The sequence below is a fragment of the Solanum dulcamara genome, chromosome 12 (genome assembly GCF_947179165.1).
Source record: "Solanum dulcamara chromosome 12, daSolDulc1.2, whole genome shotgun sequence".
Classification (NCBI taxonomy): Eukaryota; Viridiplantae; Streptophyta; class Magnoliopsida; order Solanales; family Solanaceae; genus Solanum; species Solanum dulcamara.
The window spans coordinates 8,554,694-8,577,822 of record NC_077248.1 but is presented as its reverse complement, the minus strand read 5'-3'; the positions used below and the strand labels follow the sequence as shown (position 1 = coordinate 8,577,822).

At 31.1% G+C, this 23,129-nt stretch overlaps 2 protein-coding genes across 2 annotated transcripts; one reads left to right on the top strand and one right to left on the bottom strand.

The window, feature by feature from the left end:
- Positions 1 to 7,197: 7,197 nt before the first annotated feature.
- On the top strand, positions 7,198 to 7,953 carry LOC129875567 (probable membrane-associated kinase regulator 3). The gene has a single exon (XM_055950872.1). The coding sequence runs from the start codon at positions 7,198 to 7,200 to the stop codon at positions 7,951 to 7,953; it is 756 nt and encodes a 251-aa protein (XP_055806847.1).
- A 13,381-nt stretch (positions 7,954 to 21,334) lies between these two features.
- Positions 21,335 to 22,108, bottom strand: LOC129875566 (uncharacterized). The gene is made up of 2 exons (XM_055950870.1): positions 21,919 to 22,108; positions 21,335 to 21,798 (listed from the first exon to the last, which is right to left on the bottom strand). The coding sequence occupies exons 1-2, from the start codon at positions 22,106 to 22,108 to the stop codon at positions 21,335 to 21,337; spliced, it is 654 nt and encodes a 217-aa protein (XP_055806845.1).
- Positions 22,109 to 23,129: the final 1,021 nt, after the last annotated feature.

The window sequence follows — 23,129 nt, the reverse complement described above, 5'->3', positions numbered from 1 at the left end:
CACCTCAGGATGAGAGGACTTCTTTGAGCCCTAAGCTTTGTTTCCTTCGCAAGTGACCTGAAAGGGGTTTGTCAACCAACCTGGCATGTTCAGACCGGGAAATCTGTTAAGATCCGCCCATGATTCATGGAACCGTTTACGGTGGGTGGATAAGCGGGAGGGGATCACTTGGGTTCACCTCTCCATTTCGAAGATCGGCTTTGGTCCTCAAGGAAGGAAGAAAAGGACGGTTCACACAATTCACCATAGTAGAGCAGGCAGAGGTCCAGAATTCGAGTCTTGCCGCCACTTATTAACAGTGGAGGTAGGGATAGTGCCCGATTGATTGAGCGTCTTACAGCCCGTCATGCAAACTAACAATAATGCGCACACGTGAAAAAGCTTACCCCGCAGGCTGACTCTTCCAATCCAACTCTATCGAAGGAGAAAAAAAGCTGGGACCAGTACCCGTTGAAGTGAAATCCGCTTCAGCATCATCAACAGAGACAGAAGAAATGGACAAAATCTTATTTGTGGACTCGCCTCAGAATGGCCTAATCTTTAGAGCTTTTATATAATGTTTAATTTAAAATTACGCAGACAATTGTTTGCTAGAATTTGCATAGATTGCAATTAATCCCTGATCATACAATTTATTTGAGTGTCCATAATTTTGTGGTCATCTATACTTTGTTCACTTTTACAACTGTCTTTTCATCAACTAAACTTTGTTTCACGTTCTCACACAACTTATCAATGATCAATTAATTACCAGTGTTTTTGGCCCACCATACTCTATTAGGATCAGAGTTCCACTTATCATCCAGTATGACTCAAGAATCAATTAATTACAAGTATCTTTTGCCCCACCCCACCCCATTCGGATCAGTGTTCCACTTATCGTTTAGTATGGTTCAAGAATCAATTAGTTACTACTCTAAATTTCAAAAAGGTCATATATTATATATTTGTACGGCTATAAATGATATCATTAATATAGGTAAAATAAGAAGTTGAAAATTTAATTATTTCTAAATTATATAGAAATATGTTATTTTTTTCTGAATATTTTTTTTAAAAAAGAATATCATATGTATTCAAGAGCTATCTAACTATAGAAAGCTGGTAGATTATATTGTTTTACTAGATTATATATAATTCATCCTAATACTAAGGATAAAACTTTTTGACTCCCTAAATAGTACTAATATGGGGATGGAGGAAGCATATAAGGCTACAATAGTTGTGTAAAAATTTAATCATACGACTTTCATGATCGGGCACCTAAACTTTTATACATGACTTGAATATACACAATGATAATATTATCAACGTACTTCATATACTTTATTTTTTTTTAATTTAAGAAAAATATTAATTATCCAAACGCTTAAAATATCTTCTGTACTATGACATTTATCAAAATTAAAGGATGACTTGTCGATATCATCAAAGAGGATTGCATGCACTTCTAATGTAAGGACAAGTCCCTTTTGCTTAGTGAATGCATGCATGTCATGGCAACTTGATAATATATACCTTTTCAATTATTACTGTATTATTTTTGGGTTTAGTGCTTGTTTTTTATTCTTTCTTTGTCAAGCTCTGTCCAATAATTCAAACGTAAAACAATCTACTCAAGCTAGAGTTGCAAGAAACCTAGTTTGAAGCCTAGGTAAATTTATTATGTCTTTTGGGGCTTTGAGTTGAGGTTTCTAGCAGTAACGGAGCTAGGACTTTTACTAAGGAATTTCAAAATATGAAGAAGTAAACACACAAACTAGTTAAAGGAAGTTCAACATTTACTATATATATATATAAAATAATTTTAACCATTTATAAATAGTGTACTTTTCTATCAAAGAGGATTCGGATGAACACCCTAATGGTCTCAAATATCTTTAGACCACTTTTGGATTGTTTCATCTCAACATTTTCTGAAAAATATTTTCCTTCAGTACTTTTGGACTTTTGCTGCTTGACTGCGTGAACCAGGTCCAGGTCTTGCTTTTGGCCACATCCGTAATGCCTCCTATAAATTATCATGAAACTCGGAGACGAATTTAAGGTTTTATAAGTTTAGGGTGTCGACCTTTTAACCATTATTAATTATTGGATTCTAAATTAATACTTCACTATTTTTACATGTATAATAAAAAATGGATTTTTTAATAATAAATAGCAAGATTAGACTAAAACTATTAAATTCTATGCATCGGTGAAATAACTTTGTCTCCACTTTTTTTTTTTTTTTTGAATTTTTCACTCGCTAATCAATAATTGTATTAGAGTTTAACTAAATTCAACGCATCGCATGTTCCGTTTCTTGGGGCGGCAATTTTTTTCCTTGTTATAAGCCGTTGAATGAGTCTTGATATTTACTTATGTCGTTATATTCCTGACTTTTATTCTTCATGGGACATGTTCTGTACTCCAGTCTACTGAATAGTTATTGTTTTAGGTGCAGGCCAACAGCAATATGTTCTTTTAACATAGTTGATCATGTTCCTAACCTCTATGACCTAATTAAAACATGTTCTGTATTTAGTCATTTTGTGAACATGACATAAATATATATATATATATATATATATTAGACGACCTAATGTATGTAATTGTAGTACATAACCAACCTAGTGGCTTTTGTATAATTGAATATAGACCTAATACATAAATGTGCCCTTTAAATTGTTTCAGTTGATATTTATGATGTTCAACTTTAAATGTGCGTAAGTAGTCAAGTAGATATACACATCCATATGATAATTCTCGTGAGATACACTTAAACTGATTTTTATATATCACGTATTATATAACATTGTGTCTACATGTTCAATTCAAAATTAAAATGAGACCATATATATATATATATATATATATATATATATATAGTGGGATACAAAACGATGAAATTGTCAATATCATTAAACAGGATGACGCGCACTTTTCATGTGATTTTGTACTGACATGGAAGTACAAACTTATTGACTGTCGGAGTCCATTTTTGATCTTAAGTGATGAATGCGTGTCGATCATGTGCGGAATCAAAATTTTCGCTAAAAATTTAAATATATAAAAGTAAATATATGAAGAGATCAAAAGGATATTTCATTATCTACGACTACTATATATATATATAATATAATATAATTTTCTGACAAAAAATATTCAGATGAACTCCTCAACGCTACTTGGCTCCGCCCATGATCCATGCCATGGCCTTTTCAATTTTAGTGCGCTGTCCAATAATTCACTTATAAAAATCTAATTCAAGCTAGTACTATTTCATGGAGATGCAAGTGTAGGGAAATGAATAATAACCAAAATGCGGTAAAGGAAATTAATCAACAAAAGTATATGATTAATAAGGCTAAGGATGCAGTAGATGGTTTGTATAATTAGTGATTTGGTGACTGCATGTGTGTAATACAATTATTATATTTACGCAAAATTTTGTATACACGGCCACTAAATTAAATTGTCATAGGATATATCAATATTGATGGATTAGGTACGTAGAATAATGAGTGAAAGTTCAGTTTGTAATTGTAACTAAGATACTTTTTGATTAGCATATAGCTGAGAGATATCCAGTATTTGTGTATTCAGTATCAATTTTATAGTATAAAAAGAAGGTTAAATGTATAGTATCTTTTGAATTCCCTTGTTAGAATTTCTGATTTCTTTCACTATTTTCACTACTCATAAAAAGGAACAAAGTAGTTAATTACACTAATATGGAAGGTTCCTTAGATATTCATGATCAATTTTAATTTCACATTTATAAATGCAAAATTTTCATTAGTTGCTGCAGACAGAGATCTTTATGAACTCCTAGCTAGTAGTATTCCTTCTAAACCCAAAGATATATTTAAGCTGAATGGACTTGACCATAGCTCACAATAAGCCCAATTTGGTGGTCCGAATGGACTCACATAGTTTGGGCACAATTAAAGTTAATCCATCTAAAAGGATGGGCTAAGAAGAAAAGGTGGGTCTTTAAGTAAATTATATATGAGGAAACACCACGAAGCACATTATTATTGATGCTAATTATATACCACATAACAATTTTCCTAATTATATTTCCTGCTAGAAAAATATTGTTTCGGATACATGTATCTGTCAGGACCGTAGATATTTAATTTGACATTCATGGGCCACCTAACTCTTAATATTATAAGAGATATGGAGCCCGTTTGGATTGGCTTTAAGTTGGTCAAAACCAACTTAAAGCCTTTTTTTAGCTTTTGAACGTGTTTGCCTAATGCTGACTTTAAGCCATAAAGTTCTTAAAGTCAGTCAAAAATGAAAAGTTAGGATTTCTAACTTTTTTTTCCAAAGTGCTTAAAGTCATTTTCTTTGACCATGGAAATTACTTTTATATCCCTTGTATTTTAACTAAATTCTCAAACTACTTTTTTTTATTCTTTTAACCCTAAAATTCACATCATAAGCACTTTTATCCAAACACTCAACTGCTTATTTATAAAAATAACTTTCAGCACTTCAAAGTTCTAAAAGCACTTTATACATAAAAGTTACTTTTTTTAAGCCAATCCAAACGGGCTCATGATCGTTTGAAGTTGATCCAAGTAAATTTTTTTATCGAAACTCAATCGCTAAGGAAACTTCCGACTCGACTTTGTGCTAGAGGATCCTTATGACCTTAATTCATCTCCAAATCTATTTTCACACTAAATAATTAACCTCCACACATGCACACAATTATGAATCATCCGGTACAATCCCATACACATATGAAGGATGGTTCAGTCTTAACTTAAAAAAAATTGGGGGTGTTACAATATTAATTTCATATATATATATATATATATATGTGTGTGTGTGTGTCCAAAATTAATTTCATCTAGTGTATCTGATATCAATTTCATCCTATGTATCCGATATTGATTTCATCAGTGCATCTGATATCAAATATTTAAGATGTTCATTTCTAGATGCATGTATCTGATATCAAAGATACATATATCTAGTATCAAAATATGCACTAATACATTCATCAATATATCCGTACATAGATACATGGGTATCAAAATATCCACTTATATACATTATAAACCAAGCAGAAAGAGTGGAGAAAGAGAAAAAGGTTAGAGCGAGAGAGCGGGGAGAGGGAGAGAAAGAGCAGAAAGAAGGGGAAGAGAGAACCAGAGAAAGAGGATGAAATAAAAATTATGCAATTATTTGTAAAGTATGGAGATATTTAGTAGATATGATAGGTGTGCTTATTTAATTAGGTAAGTTTCCTATAACGTATATATAATAATTTTTTTCATTATTAATTATCGTAATTACTTTACTTTACTACTATTAATAAGAGGCTACAAGCAATGTTGTTTGTCAACATGTCTGATTGCTGCTTTCAAGGGTGTTTTTGATATTTTAAATTGTTGGCATTTTAAAGATACTATGCAGAGGTGGGCATGCTATGGTTAATATCGAATATCATATTGAAATCAAAATTTTTAATATCTTGATTTGGGTTTTATGGTATTTGGTCTGCATTTTTAACAAGTTTGGTATTTGATATGATATTTGGTATGCATTTTTAACAAGTTTGGTATTTGATATGATATTTGGTATTTATAAAAAAATATCGAAATACTGAATATCATACCGAATTATATAGTTACATATAAAATTCATATATATGTAACAATATAAAACTAGCAAATATATAAAATAGTAACTAATTATTTAGATGCTGAAATTTTGATTAATCTATCTTGATTTAAATGTTCTTTTTGGGTGATTGATTAACAAAGAGAATTATTTGTACTTTATTTCGAATATTTTTTTAACATGTATAAGGTATTAGTATGATATAATTGAGACATTTCTTGAATAGCCAAAATCATAATTGCTTATTATACGAATATATGTAAGTTGAAGACTTGAAGTGGATTAAACTATGATAATCAATTTATCATACCATAAAATACAGAAATCAAATTAATTTGATATGATAATAATATAATATTTTTAAAAATCGTAAATCAAAATTACTGAATCGAATTTTTTAATACCGTATCATGCCCAACCCAAATAATATGCAATATTGCTTTTATGATGTACTTTGACAATTTTGGACAAAAAAAAACAATCCATATTCTATTTGGTACTTGGATCAGCCAAAAAGTTGTGGTTGCGATTTTCTACTCTTATGGGTCCTATTTATTTTTCTAGCATTTGTTTGGATTTTCCTTGAACACTTGTGAACCACATTGTTTTGGACACTTGTCAATTTACAAAAAGTTACTATGTCTATTTGTACGAAATTAAACCTCAAAAAACAAAAATTGAAAAATAAAACAATCACATAATATGACGAATTTGATTTGTTTTTTGTTTTCTACGGATTAAAATAATATCTCAAAACTGCATTTTCCATGTTAATTGATTGAAATTTTATATGGTTAAAGATTATTCTCATTTAGGTTGAATGGAATATAAAAGTCACAAGTAAATCCAAAAGGGGTTTTAACATAAATACTCTTATTTTGGAGTGATCTTTAATTTTTATTGTTAAATTTGTTAGTCTTTAATTTATTCCTTCAAAACCTTTAGTAAAAATAAGTGGACAAAAATATCTCTAACACCAAATAACAGACAATTTTTTCTTGATAAAATTTATATTATTGTATCATAATATATCATAAATTATGTCTTATAAGGCATAACAAATTATGCTATAGTGCATAACTTAAATCCTACAAAACTTATGAAGTAAAAGGCAAAAATCCTCCAAATTTTTGCGAAGCAAATTAGATCATAGATATTGGGCGAATGATCCTAAGTAGGCATGAGACCGTCAACGTGTCTGCGTAGAATCATTCACATTTGGCTGCGTGATGAATTTGTTTTTTGGAGTATATTTGTATTTTTTTTTATTTGTTCACTTTGAATTACACACGCCTTTTGAATTAATGGTTAGTATAAATATTTTATCATGATATTTATATTAATTGACATTTAATCTTACATCTTGAGAAATAAGTAATTAATGTTGAGGATAAAATAAGAAAAAAAACATTTTTTCTTAATAGGCTAAAAATGACAAATAAAAGAAAATAATAATAATATCTATATAATTGTCTATGGACACCATCTAAACTTCAAACTCCTTTACCCTTAATTCACCAAGCTCAATTTCCCCCCATAAACATCTCCAAAAATGCACATTTTCCCTAATAAATGGCCATAAATCCTCTTCCATCATCAATGTACCACTTACATGATGAAGAATACATAGACATTGAAGTAAGCTCTTACTATTACTTTTCATCATCAACATGTCCTAATTCTTCTTCCCCTCAAAACAGTGAATTTGAGTTTCAAATTACCAATTATAACAAAGAATCCACAACTTTCCCTGCTGATGAACTCTTTTACAGAGGCAAACTCCTTCCTCTTCACCAAAAAATCCTTCAAACAAAGCCCTTTGAAGGTTTAGAAGATAGCTTTTGCATAAATTTCCTGATCACCCCAATTGTTTCACCAACACAAACTTGCAATGTGAGTTTTGAACTTAATCCAAATAATCATAAAATAAGTCCTAACAAATTGTGGTCTAATCTCATTAAACATTCTTTAAAAATCCAAAAGTTCAAAGCTTCAAAGGCTTTCCTCAAATCTTTGTTTATCAAATCTTCTTGCACAAATATTAACATTTGTTCTAGTAAGGACATGAAAGTCTCCAAGAAAAAAACTACTAATAATACATCATGTGCAATAAATAAGAATGAAGGTTTGTCTTCAAGGTGGCATTCTTCAACAAAATGTTTGTTTTCCTCTTCAACTAATTCTTCCACAAATGGTGGCTCTTTCTCATCATCATCATCTAATTCTTCCTTCAACTCCAATAATGGTTTTACTTCAGAGATTGTTGAGGGTTCAATTGAGGCTGCTGTTGCTCATTGTAAAAAGTCCCAAGAGTTTGGATGGGCTTAAGTCATTGTTAAAGGTTCCCTATTTTTGTGTTTCTCAATATTGAGCTCCTGTGTTATGTTATCATCACGCTCCTGAACGTGCGGGAGAGTGTCAAGTCATATTGATTGAGAGATTAGTTGTTTGTCTATGGTCTTGATCAATCCTCACCTTTAAGCTATTTATATCTATTATTTTGGAGATTTTATATTATTCAATGATCAGGTTCTATAAGAGTTGCAAAGTCCGTGATTTTGAATTCAAAATGGATAATTTAGAGCTTGGATTTCTAGTCCATTCGTAATTGAATTTGCATATGTATGGCAAAAAGAATAGTAATCTTTGAGGTTGAGTTATGTCCAAGGTTTATCACTTATCTATCGCGATTGCAAGAACGAACTCGTCTTTGCACATTTAAAAATAAAATGTTTTATTTTAGGTGCTTTGTTATTGCAAGATGTTGTTTAGGAGAACTAAGACCCAACATTAGATATTGATAAGAAAAAATAAACTACATATAAGGTGTAGGGAGTTACTTTTAATGGTATGAGGCCTTTTGACAAAAGAAGTTTAGGTATCACTCAAAACATATGATAGCTCAATATTAAGGGTAGAGAGTATAGAAATAACAGAGTAATGGTGTAGAATTGTAGCGGCCTGTTCATGTCGTTATCGATAGGCCAATGGGGAAGGAATTTGGGCCATAAAACTTCTGAATAGTAACTTGAAAAATTTGAGTCTAGGCCAGACTTGGACAAAATCCGAGTAAGGTGAGGTATAGGGTAATCCGGTAATGGATGGGGGATTTAATTATCAATTTAATGGTTTGATTGATAGCCAATACGTTAAGAAGCATGTACAACTTTACGGAATCAAATTTGGGAGAGTAGAACTCTCGTAATTGATCTTGGTGTAAAAAGTTGATTTTAGAACATCATGGTTTGAGGGTGTGCTGCGAAATGGGAATTTGGGATGTGAGTTATGAGTTTCTTTCCCTATACAACTTGCCGCGACGGAATTGTTCCTGCTATGGCAGGGCCGTTACAGCGGGATAAGTGGTGCCATGGTAGGACAGTCGCGAGTTTAAATGGAGAAAAATTCTAAAATTATTTTATTTCTCCCACTTTGTTCTTGAGAGACTAGAAGCGACCTAGGGCGATATTACTTCAGTTTTCCATCAATTTTCGTGCTAAAGATAGGTTAGTCACTCCCCTAACTTGTATTTTGATTCTTAGAACCTAGAATCCATGGTAAATATCTTAAGGGGGGTGGTTCTTGTCCTAAATTTAATAGTGGGAAAAGCCCTAGTTGAAGGGAGGTGATCATGAAAGTGGAAAAGAGTTAGGATTTTGATATACCCGAGTATTGTAGGCTAATGGTTCATTAATTCTTGTATTTCTTGTTTGATTTTAGACCAAGAACAAAACAAGAGACTTCGGAAAGGGAAAACTTGAACTCTTTAGAGTTTTCAAGGCTAGATTTCGAGGTAGGTGATGATTTATTTTTCCGTATGTATTATATATGCCTGTTAACTGCAGTTGATACTATTGCATGCATGTATGACAAGGGAAGATGTAATGAACTTGATGAAATGATTGTTCGTGAACAATTGCATGCAATGAATCTGTTACTTGATTGTGCAAGTATTTGAACTATTCGTTGTGATTGTGATATTGAATTGGGTGTCACATTCCGATACATATATTGGACCAAGTGTCACGTTTCAATACATATTCTGGATTGAGTGTTACATTTCGAGGCATATACTGAATTAGATGTCACATTTCAACACATATACTGGATCATATGTCATGTTTTGATATATATATTGGATCGGATACCACGCCAGTACAAACTAATAGTTTGGGTATGAGTTCCATGAGAGGACCATTATTGACTGTGATATTTGAGATTGACACTGTGAAACTGTATAATGCTTATGAAATGATAATTGGTAATCTGTTTCCATATATGCCTGGCTTTACTATGTTGTAGTTACTTGTGCATGTTTCACTCAGTAGGCTAACCACGTGATCTTGCCAGTACAACGTTGATTTGTGTGTACTAATATTGCACTTGCACTTTTCTTATTGAGTATAGGGCATCTTCAGGCGGTTCACTACAATAAAAACAACTTTTAGCGGCAATAAATATGCACATTAATAAAGAGTGCTAAAATCTTTATCGGCATTAGTTAATTGCCATTAGATCCAATATCGCTATAGGCTTTAGCGACATTTACAAAGAGTGTTAATTGTCTCTAAAAAGATATTTTTAGTGGCATTTAAGCTATTGTCGTTAATTAATTGCCACTAAAGATCATTTTTGGTGTAGTGATTGTTGACAGACCTCAGCTAGGATACTAGTGATTGTTTGAATTCAAGGGTGAGCCAACTCTTTTAGGCTGCGTGAATTTTTCTAGGATCTTAGTCCAATCTTTTCGGATTTAGACCTTTCAAACTTTATTTTAGATCATTAATTTTGGGGTTGTATCCCCTTACTCTTAGACTTGCTATGTAGTAGTTTTGGTACAATAACTTTCAAGTTCTAGGGGGTTGACTTTCGCATGTTTTGACCATATTATGCTTGTATTTGAATTTATTTTCTGAGTTTATGGGAACTCAGCTTAAACCTTATATAAAAATTATTTCCTCATCCTTTATGCCTATTGTTGTGTTAGGATGCTAGATTGGGGTATAGTTTTGGACTTTGGTTCTTCTATCGGAGGGCTAGTGTGGATGTCACTCACGACCCAATTTGGATCATGACAAAAATAAACATTAGTGTCCATAGAATTTGTAAACAAAGTTTCACATTGGCAAGTTGATAAGCTACAATGTAAGGAAGTCTGTGATGATTCAAAAGCAAATAATATCACACCATATTAAGAATATATAATTAGGTAAAGATGAAGGAGAAAAGCTTTACAAGGAAATGAATGTGTGAAAATGATCGCCAACTTATAATATAAGAAAACGAATCTTTGTAGTCATGTTAATGTCCACCTTTTCCCAAGTGTTACCTCAAAATTACTTCAAACGGTACTATATAAAAAGGATCATCTGGTACGAGATATAAAAAATAACTAATTTTATTTTTATTTTTTTCTAAGACATCGTGCGGAAGCTTATTATTTCAAACCATAATAATGATAAATCAAATGAGAAAGAAATCTTACTAAAAAGCATATTATTTAATATGATTTGGTGAAGTGACCTACATATTATAAAATTAATATAAAAAAAGCATAAAATCTATTGAGAAAAAAGCTCCACCTAAATAAAATTCTTTAACGACTAAGTTGTGAGTGTTATTGTGTTTTAAGGAATAACTAATTATGTAATTAATTTTAGTATAAATTTATTCCATAATTGATTGAAATAATATCAAAAAATAATTTATTATAGACTTAATTAATTCTAAAATAACATGTTTTCCAATCAAATGGCCATAAAAACTTGGCAATTATTTAAAGATATTTCACTTTTAGAAGAGTCATTTCACCAACTAAAGTTTGTTTCACTTTGTCTCACAACTTATCAATCATACTAGTCTAAATTTAAATCAAGTAATAGACAATATATCTTTATAGAGCTGTTAAATTAAGCCTAAGTATAAAGTATCCGTCCATTTTGTCCCTAATTTTATGGGTTGGGATCAAAATAATTTAAATTGGGTCAATCTCAATTCATTCAAGTCTTCACCCATTTTTTTTTTTTAAAAAAATTCAATTAACCCCAATTTAATCTTCAATGTCAATCCATTTTAAGATTCTTTATTTGCATTAGTGTAATGTATGTTCCTATATTGAAGATATGAATTACTATCTATTTTATATCTTCTAGGATTTGTCTATCCATTTGTAACTTATTTTTAAAATTTTCTTGAGTTGAAATTCAAATTGTGGTTATAAAAGGTAAATAACAATATGTTAAAATTATTGAGATTCAACGGATCAAATTGGACAGGTCAGACCCAATTCGATTTTTAGCCCATTTGATCCCAATCCATTTATGTCCAAAGTAAGTTTAGGGGGGTCATGATCCAACCCGATTTCTATTTCAACCTATTTTAATATCTCCAATTCAGCTCAATCCGTCCATTTGACACTCCTAATTTATAGCTACAAATAATATCACTAAAAATAAGAAGTTTAACCACTTGAGCATCTCAACAAAAGAGTAGCTTGAGTGGTTTCTTTATTAATTTTGAATTATTGGAAATCAAAATGACAAAGAAAGAAGAGAAACAAACACTAAACAAGAATAATAAGAACTTTTTTTTTAAAAAAGGTACTAATAATATCAATGGCCATGGCAATGAAAAAGGGGCTCTGGTGTGACACTTCCATGTCAAGACAAACTCACAATAATATTATAATAAATATGTACACAAAAAACAATTTAATATACTTAAAAATATTTCGATTATATAAAAAAGCCATAGAATGGACGATCAGTTTAGGAAATAAAAAAGAAAGATCTTGAAGCATCCTCTTCCTTAAAAAAACATAGTTACTATTCACTGCTATTTTCAAAATATTCAATAATAATATAACTTGTCACAATTTAGCTCATACTCATTTGATTGTTATGTCAAACACATACATTATATCAAATAAATAATACCAATGATATTCTTTTCATACGATATTTTAAAAAAATTCTACAAAAAAAATATATTAAAATTACATTAACAAATTTCACAGAGTCAGTCTTCATCTATCAATCATGTAAGAAACTCTTTTTAATATATTATCTTTATTATTAAATATAGTCATTTTCCAATGTAATTCTCAAGTTACCATTCAAAGGATTACGGCTGTCCATGATACTGGTTAAAAAATCAAACTTAACCGCAATCCGAATCAAATCGATTAAAAAAAATTAACATTTGATTTGGTTTGGTTTTAAATTTTAAAAATCAATACTATTTGATTTGGTTTTGATTTTACTAAAAATAAACTGCAAAAAAAAACTAATCGAACCGAAAAATTATATATATATATATATATATATATATATATATATAAAAAATTCATAATTATTTATATATTATTCATAAATAAAATATAAATATTTTATTAAATTTTAATTAACTTAAATCTTTGACTTTACTATTTTCTCAAGTCCAACACTTAAATTTTGGTATATAAGTTTCTTGTACCTCTCACTTGGTGCGACGACCTGAATCGTCGTTAATTAAGAATAGAATAAATCGTACTCAACTGGGTTCTACCATCCCACTAGAGCGGGATGGTTCCGTCATAGTAGCGCTGCTATAGCGGGAATGTGGCCGCCAGAGAGGGAGAACGTGGGATAGAACTTAAGTCGCGATTTTCTTATTTCTTCCACTTCTTCCAAGGGTAGGTTAGAGGTGAGGGTTACTGCAAAAATCCTCCTAAGACTGCTTCTGACTTGGAAAGAAGAGGGGAAAAAATCTTAGCACTGGAAGGTTTCCAACAGGCAAAATCCAGTCCTGTCTCGCCTACAAGACATCTGAAACCAAGGATTTCAATTGTCTTATCTCTCCACAGTTGCTTGAAGCCCAGGTAGGCTAGGCTTCTTTTATCTGAGTAGTTAAATCTATACCCACTGTGTAGTATAGAAGGGAATTTAATAAGAAACCATATAACTAAGCTATGGGTCACAGGACATGGGCAGAAATTCGAGTGACATTAGTGGTTTAACTACAAGTGACCTAGTTAAGAAAGTTATGTAATGATTTTAGGAGAGATTGGTTGCGATGTTATAGTATTCAGGCAGGTGAAATTGTAAATGTCATAGGTATATGTACATAGATATAAAATACGTGAACATTGGTGATAAATCTTAAGGGTTAGTAACGTAGGTGATGATTTTATTTTCGTATGTGTTTTATATACTTGTTAAATTGTTTAATGGTATGCATGTGTGTATATGAATAGAGAAGTATATCATCAAATATGTGAAATGATCAATTATTGACTTGTTTTGTGATGAACCCATTCTTGTTATATAATGTGGTCTATTGTTGGTAGTTTGTGGTTGATTTGCATAATTGGATCGGGTGTCACATTTTGACACATAATTGGATCGAGTGTCACATTCCGACACATAGTTGGATTGGCTGTCATAGTTGGATCAACTGTCATGTTTCGACACGTTATTGGATCGGATGTCACATTCCGACACATATATAGCTGATTGGGTCCCCTGAGAGGGACAATTGTGTGTGTGGATGGTCCCATGAGAGGACTCGATGATATACGTATTTTGGGTAATAGTGAGGTTAGTTGTAAATGAGCTAGGGAAAAAGGACTTATAAAGGAACCCGTTGAATTATGGTATATTAGTTATAAGGAACTGTGAGCCTGTATAAACTTATTCGTGGATAAGTTGGTGGACCATGTTAGGCCTTGATGTGATATATGTAATATATGTGGTATTCTATATTTATAGGTGTAGGAGTGGAGGTTGCTTGTTGGCAGGGAGTCGTCCTGTTTGGGTTTGTAATTTAAAATAATGGGATAGTAGTGGTTACTTAGAATTTGGAGTTAGTAATGAAGTATGATTATGGAATGACTAGAACATTATGTTAGGAGACCATGGGGTCAACACCAATGATAGTTGCATGAACTATTAAGTGGCTAAGATGAATGCCTGGTGTTAGAGTGAAGTGATCAGTAGTACGGTTGGCCCATAATCCACAGGGTTTCTGTTCGTAAACCAGAATTGATAGTGAATTCGGGATTATTAGAAGGTGAAAATGGTAGGTGTGAGAGTAAAGAGTTTAAACACAGGTTTGGGTAGGCAAGCTTATTAAGCTTAATTATATGATCTTTCTTATTTTTCTGTACTTATATTATGCGGTGGGTATCAGATTGATCGTTGATGTCTATCAGTACGTTGTTTTGTACTGATACTACTCTTGCTATGTCACTTGACATAATCTACTTGCAGGGTCAGTAGAGTTTTCTAAGTGAAGGCGAAGATGATCTTTCGACAACTCCTACTTTTTCTTTCCCGTGGTTGAAGCTGTGTCCTTCATTTGTATTACGTCCTACTTTTGTAGAGCTCTTGTACCTGTTTTAGACTAGTATCATTGTGGGTTTTAAGTTTTGTTTTTGTATAAACACTGATTTACTGCAAACTTGAATAAACTTTTTTGCCTTTAATGCTTGAGTTGTTATAAATTCTACAATGCTTTTCGTATAAGGGGCTAAGGGTTCTTCTACTTAGGTCTTAGAATAGGTGCCCGCACGACCCGGGGGTTGGTTCGTGACACCTGGGTGGTTCCTCAATTGTTGAACTTATGGTTATTTTTTTGCTATAAAGATTTGATCTTTTGATCTTTGATATATAATGACATTAGTATTGCTTAGTTAAATCATTTTTTTCGTGTAATAATATCTCTAGAATTTCTTAATTGAATCCACAATAGCATTCCTGTGGATTGTTCATGTACTAGGTGTTTGTATCTATCGGGAATGCGGATGACTTCAAAAAATTTATTATTTTCAAATCGAAAAAAATAAAAAAAATGAACCAAATCGAAAATAACCAAATAGACAGTTATTTTTTTAATTTGGTTTTAAAAATTTAAAAAACAATTAAATTTATTTAATTTTGATTTTAATCAATAATTAATTCAAATCGAACCATGAATACTCCTACTAAGAATATGTCAAATCAATGGTGAATCATTTTCTAATACATTTCTCAAGTTATCATTCTAAGGATGTGTCAAATCACTATCGGACAAATAAAAATATTTGAAAAAAATACTTTAGTAACATAAAACTAATGAAATCAGGTGGGAGATGCACTTCTTAGTTGTAACTTCTACTTGTGAGCAATAGATTAAAAATATTGGCCTTAAAAATAGTAACACATAATAACTCACAATTGTTATATAATTCAATCCAATCTAGCAAATAAATAATTTTCAAATCTTATTTAATTTATGATACAATGCGATAGTAAAAAGCAAATTAACTATGAAATTTCAAATGTTTTAACAACGTAAAAAATGAAAGTCTCCATAATTGAAACCAACAATACTTGAAAATATTTCTGGCTTAAATTATTTTACTACAATAGTTTATTTATGCTAAAATTTTAGTTGGGACAAATAAGATATAGGTTAAAATGTCATATGATATCTTTGTATATATATATATATATATATATATTTTAAAATGGATAAAATAATTACAAAAACTTATTTTTTTTTCTATATGAAATTGATCTAAAATTTGTAATAAATTATATTCCTAAATATCTAGTCTTGCTATAATTAGCTAATTGTATATTTAACCGTACATAAATATATCAAAAAAGAAAAAGTACATAAATGTGTCATTTTCAGCAAAAAGGTCTCCCCACATGTATATAAAATGTTCTAATTTAACTGTTAGCTGTTGAGAAATATGCATAAATACAAAACTTGTTCCAAAATGAGTAGTAGGGGCTTCCTAGGTATTAATAAAATCACTAGGGGTTCAAAGGAACATATATATTTCCTCTGTTTCGATATGTTTGTTTTATTTGTTTTTTTAATTCATTACGAAAATAATATTTCATTTCTTTTTTAATAATTTTTTAATTTTAAATTTTTATCTCATATATTTAAAATAATAAGATTAAAAGATATTTTAATACATTTTACGTACATTAAAATCACAACATTCAATGTTTTTTAAAAAACTTATTATTAAATCAAAATCAGATAAACAAATAAATTTAAACGAAGGGAGTGTATTGTTTTTGGCCCACTGAAGCTAGATAATATCCCCCCCCCCGGGCCTTACAGAATAGAAAAAAGGAAAACTTACGTAAATATACAATATTAAGAAAATATTTATCATTTATAGCAATAAAAAAATAATTTCACTGAACACTTATAATACATTTATAATACAGTTTTAATACATATTGCAGAGAACTATTTATAAAACATATATAATACAAATTTTATAGATGGATAATACATTTATCACATATTTTAATAGACTTATAATACATTATGTTAGTTTCTTACTACACATACATAATATATATTTTAAAACACTTATAATACATTTATATTGTATTCATAATTCACTTTTAATACAAGTGTAGATTTATCATAATATTGCTATATATTGCTATGAATGGTAATAAATAAAAAATATCGCTAAAATCAGTAATTAATTTTTAAAAAGCACTCAATCAAGTAATTTTTTCCTAGAAAAAATTAGGGCATGCAGTTACTTGAATTTAACTCCTTTTTTTTCTCATTTACTCTCAACTAACTAAAATGTCTTTACTTACGAAACCGAACTTTAATTTCAAAGAAGCAAACAAGAATAGATGGAAATAACTCCAAGTAAACAAAGCAAAAGTCCATTTGATCATATAACACACTCTAGTGATGTACGTAAAATTTTATACAACATTATTGATAAGCATAAAGGATCCTTATAATAAGGTAGCCTTGATCATATAAATGTCGTTAAAGGTTTTAAGAATTTTGAATTTAATAACATTAACTCAATTATGGCTAAAAGAAAAATTTGTTGCCAATAAATATTTCTTCTATTGTAGTACTACATTTTGGTTGAAAAAATTCCTAAACTTCAACAATATTTTCATGAAAAAATTCCTAAACTTCAATAATATTTTCATGCAGCATTATTTTGAGTTTGAGTTATTGGAGAGAGGGAAGAAATAAAAAGGAGAATAAAAGGCCATGACATGTTATATTCAGTAGCATGACAGGACAAACTCACATAAAATTAAGTGCGTCTAATACTATTTGATGATATTAACACAATTGCATCGTTTTGGAAAATAATGTACTTCCTAATTTTGATAGGTCTAGAATTAGAAATATCACAAAAAAGGAAAGATATTTTTAAGAATTTGGACAATTAATATTTAGTTCTTTCCTCTCTTTATTATTTTTGCTTGAGTATTTACTTTGCTATTATTATTATTATTACGTTATTTCTATTATCAATACATTATAAAAAGGATCAATTGTTTGCTATCGATGATCAATCAATAAGAACGACGATGTATGAGTTATTTCTCTCTATTATTACATTATTTCGATCATCGATCATTGCATTATCAAATGATCGTTCAGCTGAATTTAGTTTAAGCATATTGCTTATGCTCTTTAATTATTCCGTAAATTTGATTATTGCTCGGCCTAATAACCAAATATTAGGTTAAATATTATGTTATACTCAATTAATAATCGTGTATATTAATTAGTAATGTTTTGGTTACTTATAATTGTACGTTCTAAATAAGTCATAGCTAACTAGGGGCCATTATAGCCTATACTATAGGAACATGATCACTGTTAAACGAACATGTTTTTGGCCTACACCTAAAAAATATATATGAAATTAGTCACCACTTGGAACAGAAATAATTAATATAATATTTTAAAAAGTAAAATTTAGATATTTTTCAGATGTAGTCTAGGTTTGAAGAATGATATTTTTTGCAAAATGTTGAGAAGAAACAATCGAAAGACATTATATTATAAAGCCCCTGACTGACATAACAAATTTTCCTAGGCTTCAAATTAGTAGTGTTTTGGTTACTTTATTTTTGGTTTCTGACTAGATGACAAGAGTTCGTGGAGTTCCGACTAAATTTGTATCGCGCACTTTAGGGTTCATTTGGGACTGATTCTCCCAACAAGATTTTCTCCATACTCAGGGCTAGAACTCGAGACCTCTGGTTAAGGGCAGGGGCGGCTCAACGTAATTGGAGGCCTAAAATCTAAATAAACTTCATATGTATTTATTTATTTTTCTAACTTTTTAGAGGCATATTATTACTTAATTAATATCTTTTTTTATAAATGATTTCTTCGAATAGCTTTTTTTTTAATTATTAGTTTTAGGTAAGATTTTATCAATTCAATATTGAAAAACTTTTTGTTTCCTGAGGCAATTATTATATGAATTGTTAACATAATTCTATAAGTAATAAGTTGACAAACTTTAAATAAAGATAAGAGTTAGAAGTTAGAACCATAAAATTTGATTCAAAGATTTCCAAGATTTGAATAAAGAGAGTGCAAAAGGAGTTTTTCTTAGAATGTAAGATGGTGAAATAATATTTTTTTGATTTCTTCTATTTGAATGAAGTTAAGGAAATAAAATAATTTTTATTTTATTTTTTATCATAAATAATTAATTTTTTCTATAAAAAATTAAGACATAATTTATTATTGGTAAAAAATTGAGGTCTGCCTTAAATTTTACAAGCAAGAGCCGCCCCTAGTTAAGGGTGAAGCAACCCTACCACATACTACACCACAGCTCAAGGTTTGTTTTGAGTACTTATCATCCAGCTTTGATGAGAGGGACATATAGAACTAACTAGTCATATTTTCTCTTTTTCTAAATTAGTGGCGTTTTAGCTTGAGAATACTTTTTAAGAAATTACTTATTTTTTAAATAACTAGTTAAGTGTATGTGTTTTGCACGTGTGTATCGCGTTAATTAATAATAAATCTATATAAATATAACGAATTGTTATATGTACATTATATTTTTGTTGGTAATTGTAATTTGTATTACCAGATATTACAATTCGAACAAAGTGGAACTCAGGATATGGATAACTCCCAATTTCTGAGCACAGTTTCTTACGTATCAACTACGACTATATTATGGGTAAAAATTTAGTCTATGCATAGTATCTGCCAACTTAGGATACAAACTAGTCCTACTATGTATATCTTGTATAATTAACTTGATGATCACCTCCACATTTCTCTCTTATTGCTGAAAAATTCTGCAGTTCCTTTCTTGCCAAATGTAGTATAATGTTGCTGTCAATGCCACTCTGTAAACTTCTGCACAAGTTGTTTTGTTTGAAGCATGCACTGACACCCACTCTACCTCTTCATTCCAGCCAATGCTTCTTCTATTGATAGCTAGCCGCTTCAATATTCTTGTCCAAATTCCTTGAAAAAGCACAGGTGAAGAAAAGATGCTGATGTGTTTCAATTTCAGCATTACACAGTATGCATGTTACTTCAGTGATTATACCCCATTTTCCCAATCGATCTTTAGTGTAAAGTCTTCGTTGTATAGCCAAGTAAAGCACAAAGATCCATTTAGGATTACCTAAATTATTACATGTCAATCTTCTCCATGAAACTTGTATGAAATCCCCTCTTAACTTTTTGTACATTTCCTTTATACTAAATTCTTTTGCATACATGACTTTTGTGATTGATATCTCCTTTTTCTCAAGCCAGTGACCTACCTGGATTATTTTTCTAACTATCCAAGAAGCTTGTTTATTAATCACCTCCCATGATTTTCTTCCTTTGAGATAGTATGTATGTACCCAGACAATGCAAAATTTATCTTTTTTCTTGCTCAAGTTCCACAAATGCTTTAAAATGGCTACCCCATTCCACACATGCACATCAGTGATATTGAATCCACTAGCTACCTTGGGCCAGCAGAGTATATCCCATGCAAAAAGAGTCTTTCTTTTTGCCTGTACTTCTCCATTCCATAAAAATCTCTTACATAGTATTTCTACTTGCTGCAAAATTGTTTTAGGAAGTATAAATATTTGGGCCCAAAAAGTTTGCATTATATTCAGAACACTATTGATCAATTGTAATCTCCCTACATAGGATAGGAATTTGGTTGTCCTTGATGTGATCCTTCCCACCATCTTATCTAATAGTGGTTGACATTGCCCTACTGATAGCTTCTTAGAACTTAGTGGGGCTCCAAGATAGCTAAAAGGAAGTGTTCCTTTTGTGAATCCTGTCTGCTGTAAAATTTCCTTCAGTGTTTCGTTTAAAACTCCTCCAAAGTATATACAACTCTTTGTATGATTTGCTACTAGTCCAGAGACATTAGAGAAATGTTGAAATCAATCATATAATAAGATAGTTGAAGTGAGGTCCCCCTGCAAAACAACAGTAGATCATCTGCAAAACTGAGTTATATAATATGTTGTTTGTGATATCTAGGATGGAATTTAAACTCAGTCTTAGCTTTTATAGTCTTTAGCAACCTGATTAGGTAGTCCATAACAAGAACAAATAAATAAGGGGATAGAGAGTCTCCTTGTCTCACACCTCTTTTAGCTTTGAAAGGTGGGCTAGGACATCCATTAATCATGATATAATATGTTACTGTCCTCACAGAAGTCATAACCCAGGTAATGATCTTTTGAGAAATCTTCATACCAGCTAGAACCTCTTCAAGGAAATGTCATTCCACAGTATTATAAGCTTTTTGCATATCAATCTTGAACATACATCTGGGTGAGATGCCTCTTCTTTCATAACCTTTGACCAATTCATGACCTAAAAGCACATTATCCGATAGCATTCTACCAAGCACAAATGCAGCTTGGCTTGGGTCTACTAGATACTCCATGACACTTTAAAGCCTGTTAGTAAGCATTTTAGAAATGATCTTATATATACTAGTGCAACAAGAGATTGATATGTACTCTTTGATTGATATAGGATGCTGGACTTTAGGAATAAGTATGACAGAAGTTCTACTAATAGGGGCATACATTTCACTTGTCTGAAAGAAATCAAGTACTGCTGCAGTTATCTCCTCCCCTGTGACTGGCCAGGTTTGTTTGAAAAAATAAGAATTGAAACCATCCTCCCCTGGTTCTTTGGAATCCCCAATACTCTTGAGTGCTTGTTTAACCTCTATATCGGTAAATGATTTTATAAGCTCTAATTGTTGTGCTCTTGTAAGGACATGTCCTGCTTTCATTACCTCTGGTTTTGCAGCTCTCATATGTATGGTGGTTTGTCCTATTAGCTTCTTGTAGAATCCCACAACTTGCTTGGTGATTGTTGTTGGTTCTCTAAGGACAATACCATTCTCTGTAGTTAGCATAGTTATTTGATTCTATGCTTTCCTTCCTTTCATATTAGCAAAGAAATAAGTTGTATTAGCATCTCCTTGCTTAAGACATTATATTCTGGACTTCTGCTTATGAATACTTGTTTCAATCAAGCTCCATTTTGTTAGCTCTAATCTCAATTGTTTCTCTTCATCAAGCTTATTCTGTGGAACTGAAGCATTTCTCATTTGAGTTTGTTTATCAGTAAGTGCATTCCTCAATAGTCGAACTTTATCAGATACTCCCATAAACTCCTTCTGGTTCAGCTTTTGCATTTCTTTCCTCACCATTTTCAAGTTTATCCAGACTCCTTTCATACCTCCCCTTTGTATTTGCCAACTCGATCGTACTTTAGTCATGAACTCTGGATGTTGTACTAGGCAATTATAGAATTTAAATGGCCATTTTTAGTATCTCTTTGTTCCTCTACTGTCAAACTTAGAGGGGAATGGTCTGAGAATAAAAGATCCATAATCAAGACTTGCATTAATGGCATCTGAACTAACCATTCAACATTCACTATAGCTCTGTCTATTCCGCTATATTCATGTCTATTTGTTCATGTGTAATTCCTTCCACCAGTGTGCAACTCAGCCATATTACAGTCAGTCATTCATTCACTAAAGTCTCTGATTTTTGCATTCTGAACTTGACTAGTAATAAGCCTGTCCTCCTATGATAATATAGAATTGAAATCCCCCATTATCAACCATGGCTCAATTATATGACTATGTAATTGTTTCAAATCTATCCACAAAGTTATCCTTGTTGCAATAGTATGGAAACTATATACTTCTGTGAAATGAAAGTTTATCCCACTCCTTTTTGTAAGTATCAACCCATCTATAAACTATTTAGACTAATCCAATCTAGTGAAACTTAGTTCTGTAGGATTCCAAGAAATCCATATTCTACCTCTCATTGTTGTAGTCGCATTAGAACACCATTTTCAGTTTGGCAGGAATTTATTCACAATACTTCCAGTCTCTCATTGTTGTACTCTATGCTCATATATAGCTATGAGCTGAACTTTATTCCTTCTAACAAATAGCCTCAACTCCTTATGTTTTACCTATTGGTTGAAGCCCCTCACATTCCATGATACTATCATAAATTAGAAGGGGATTTGGGTGGTATCTCCATACTTTCCCCACTTGTTCCCTCACTCAGTTGACCATCTTATATTTGATAAATGAGTGTGTTAGTAGTTATTCCTCCCTGTCTAATGGCCTGTACTTGCATGGTCCCTCTTTTTTGAGAGTTCTTAGGCCTAACAGTTTGCCATTCCCCTTGATCCTTTCCTTCTGCTTC

Coding starts and splice junctions, on each gene's coding strand:
- LOC129875567 (XM_055950872.1), top strand. CDS start 7,198: ATGGCCATAAATCCTCTTCCATCATCAATGTACCACTTACATGATGAA.
- LOC129875566 (XM_055950870.1), bottom strand. CDS start 22,108: ATGGTGAGGAAAGAAATGCAAAAGCTGAACCAGAAGGAGTTTATGGGA. Junction 21,799..21,918: donor ATGGAGCTTGATTGAAACAA/GTATTCATAAGC, acceptor TGCTAACTACAG/AGAATGGTATTGTCCTTAGA.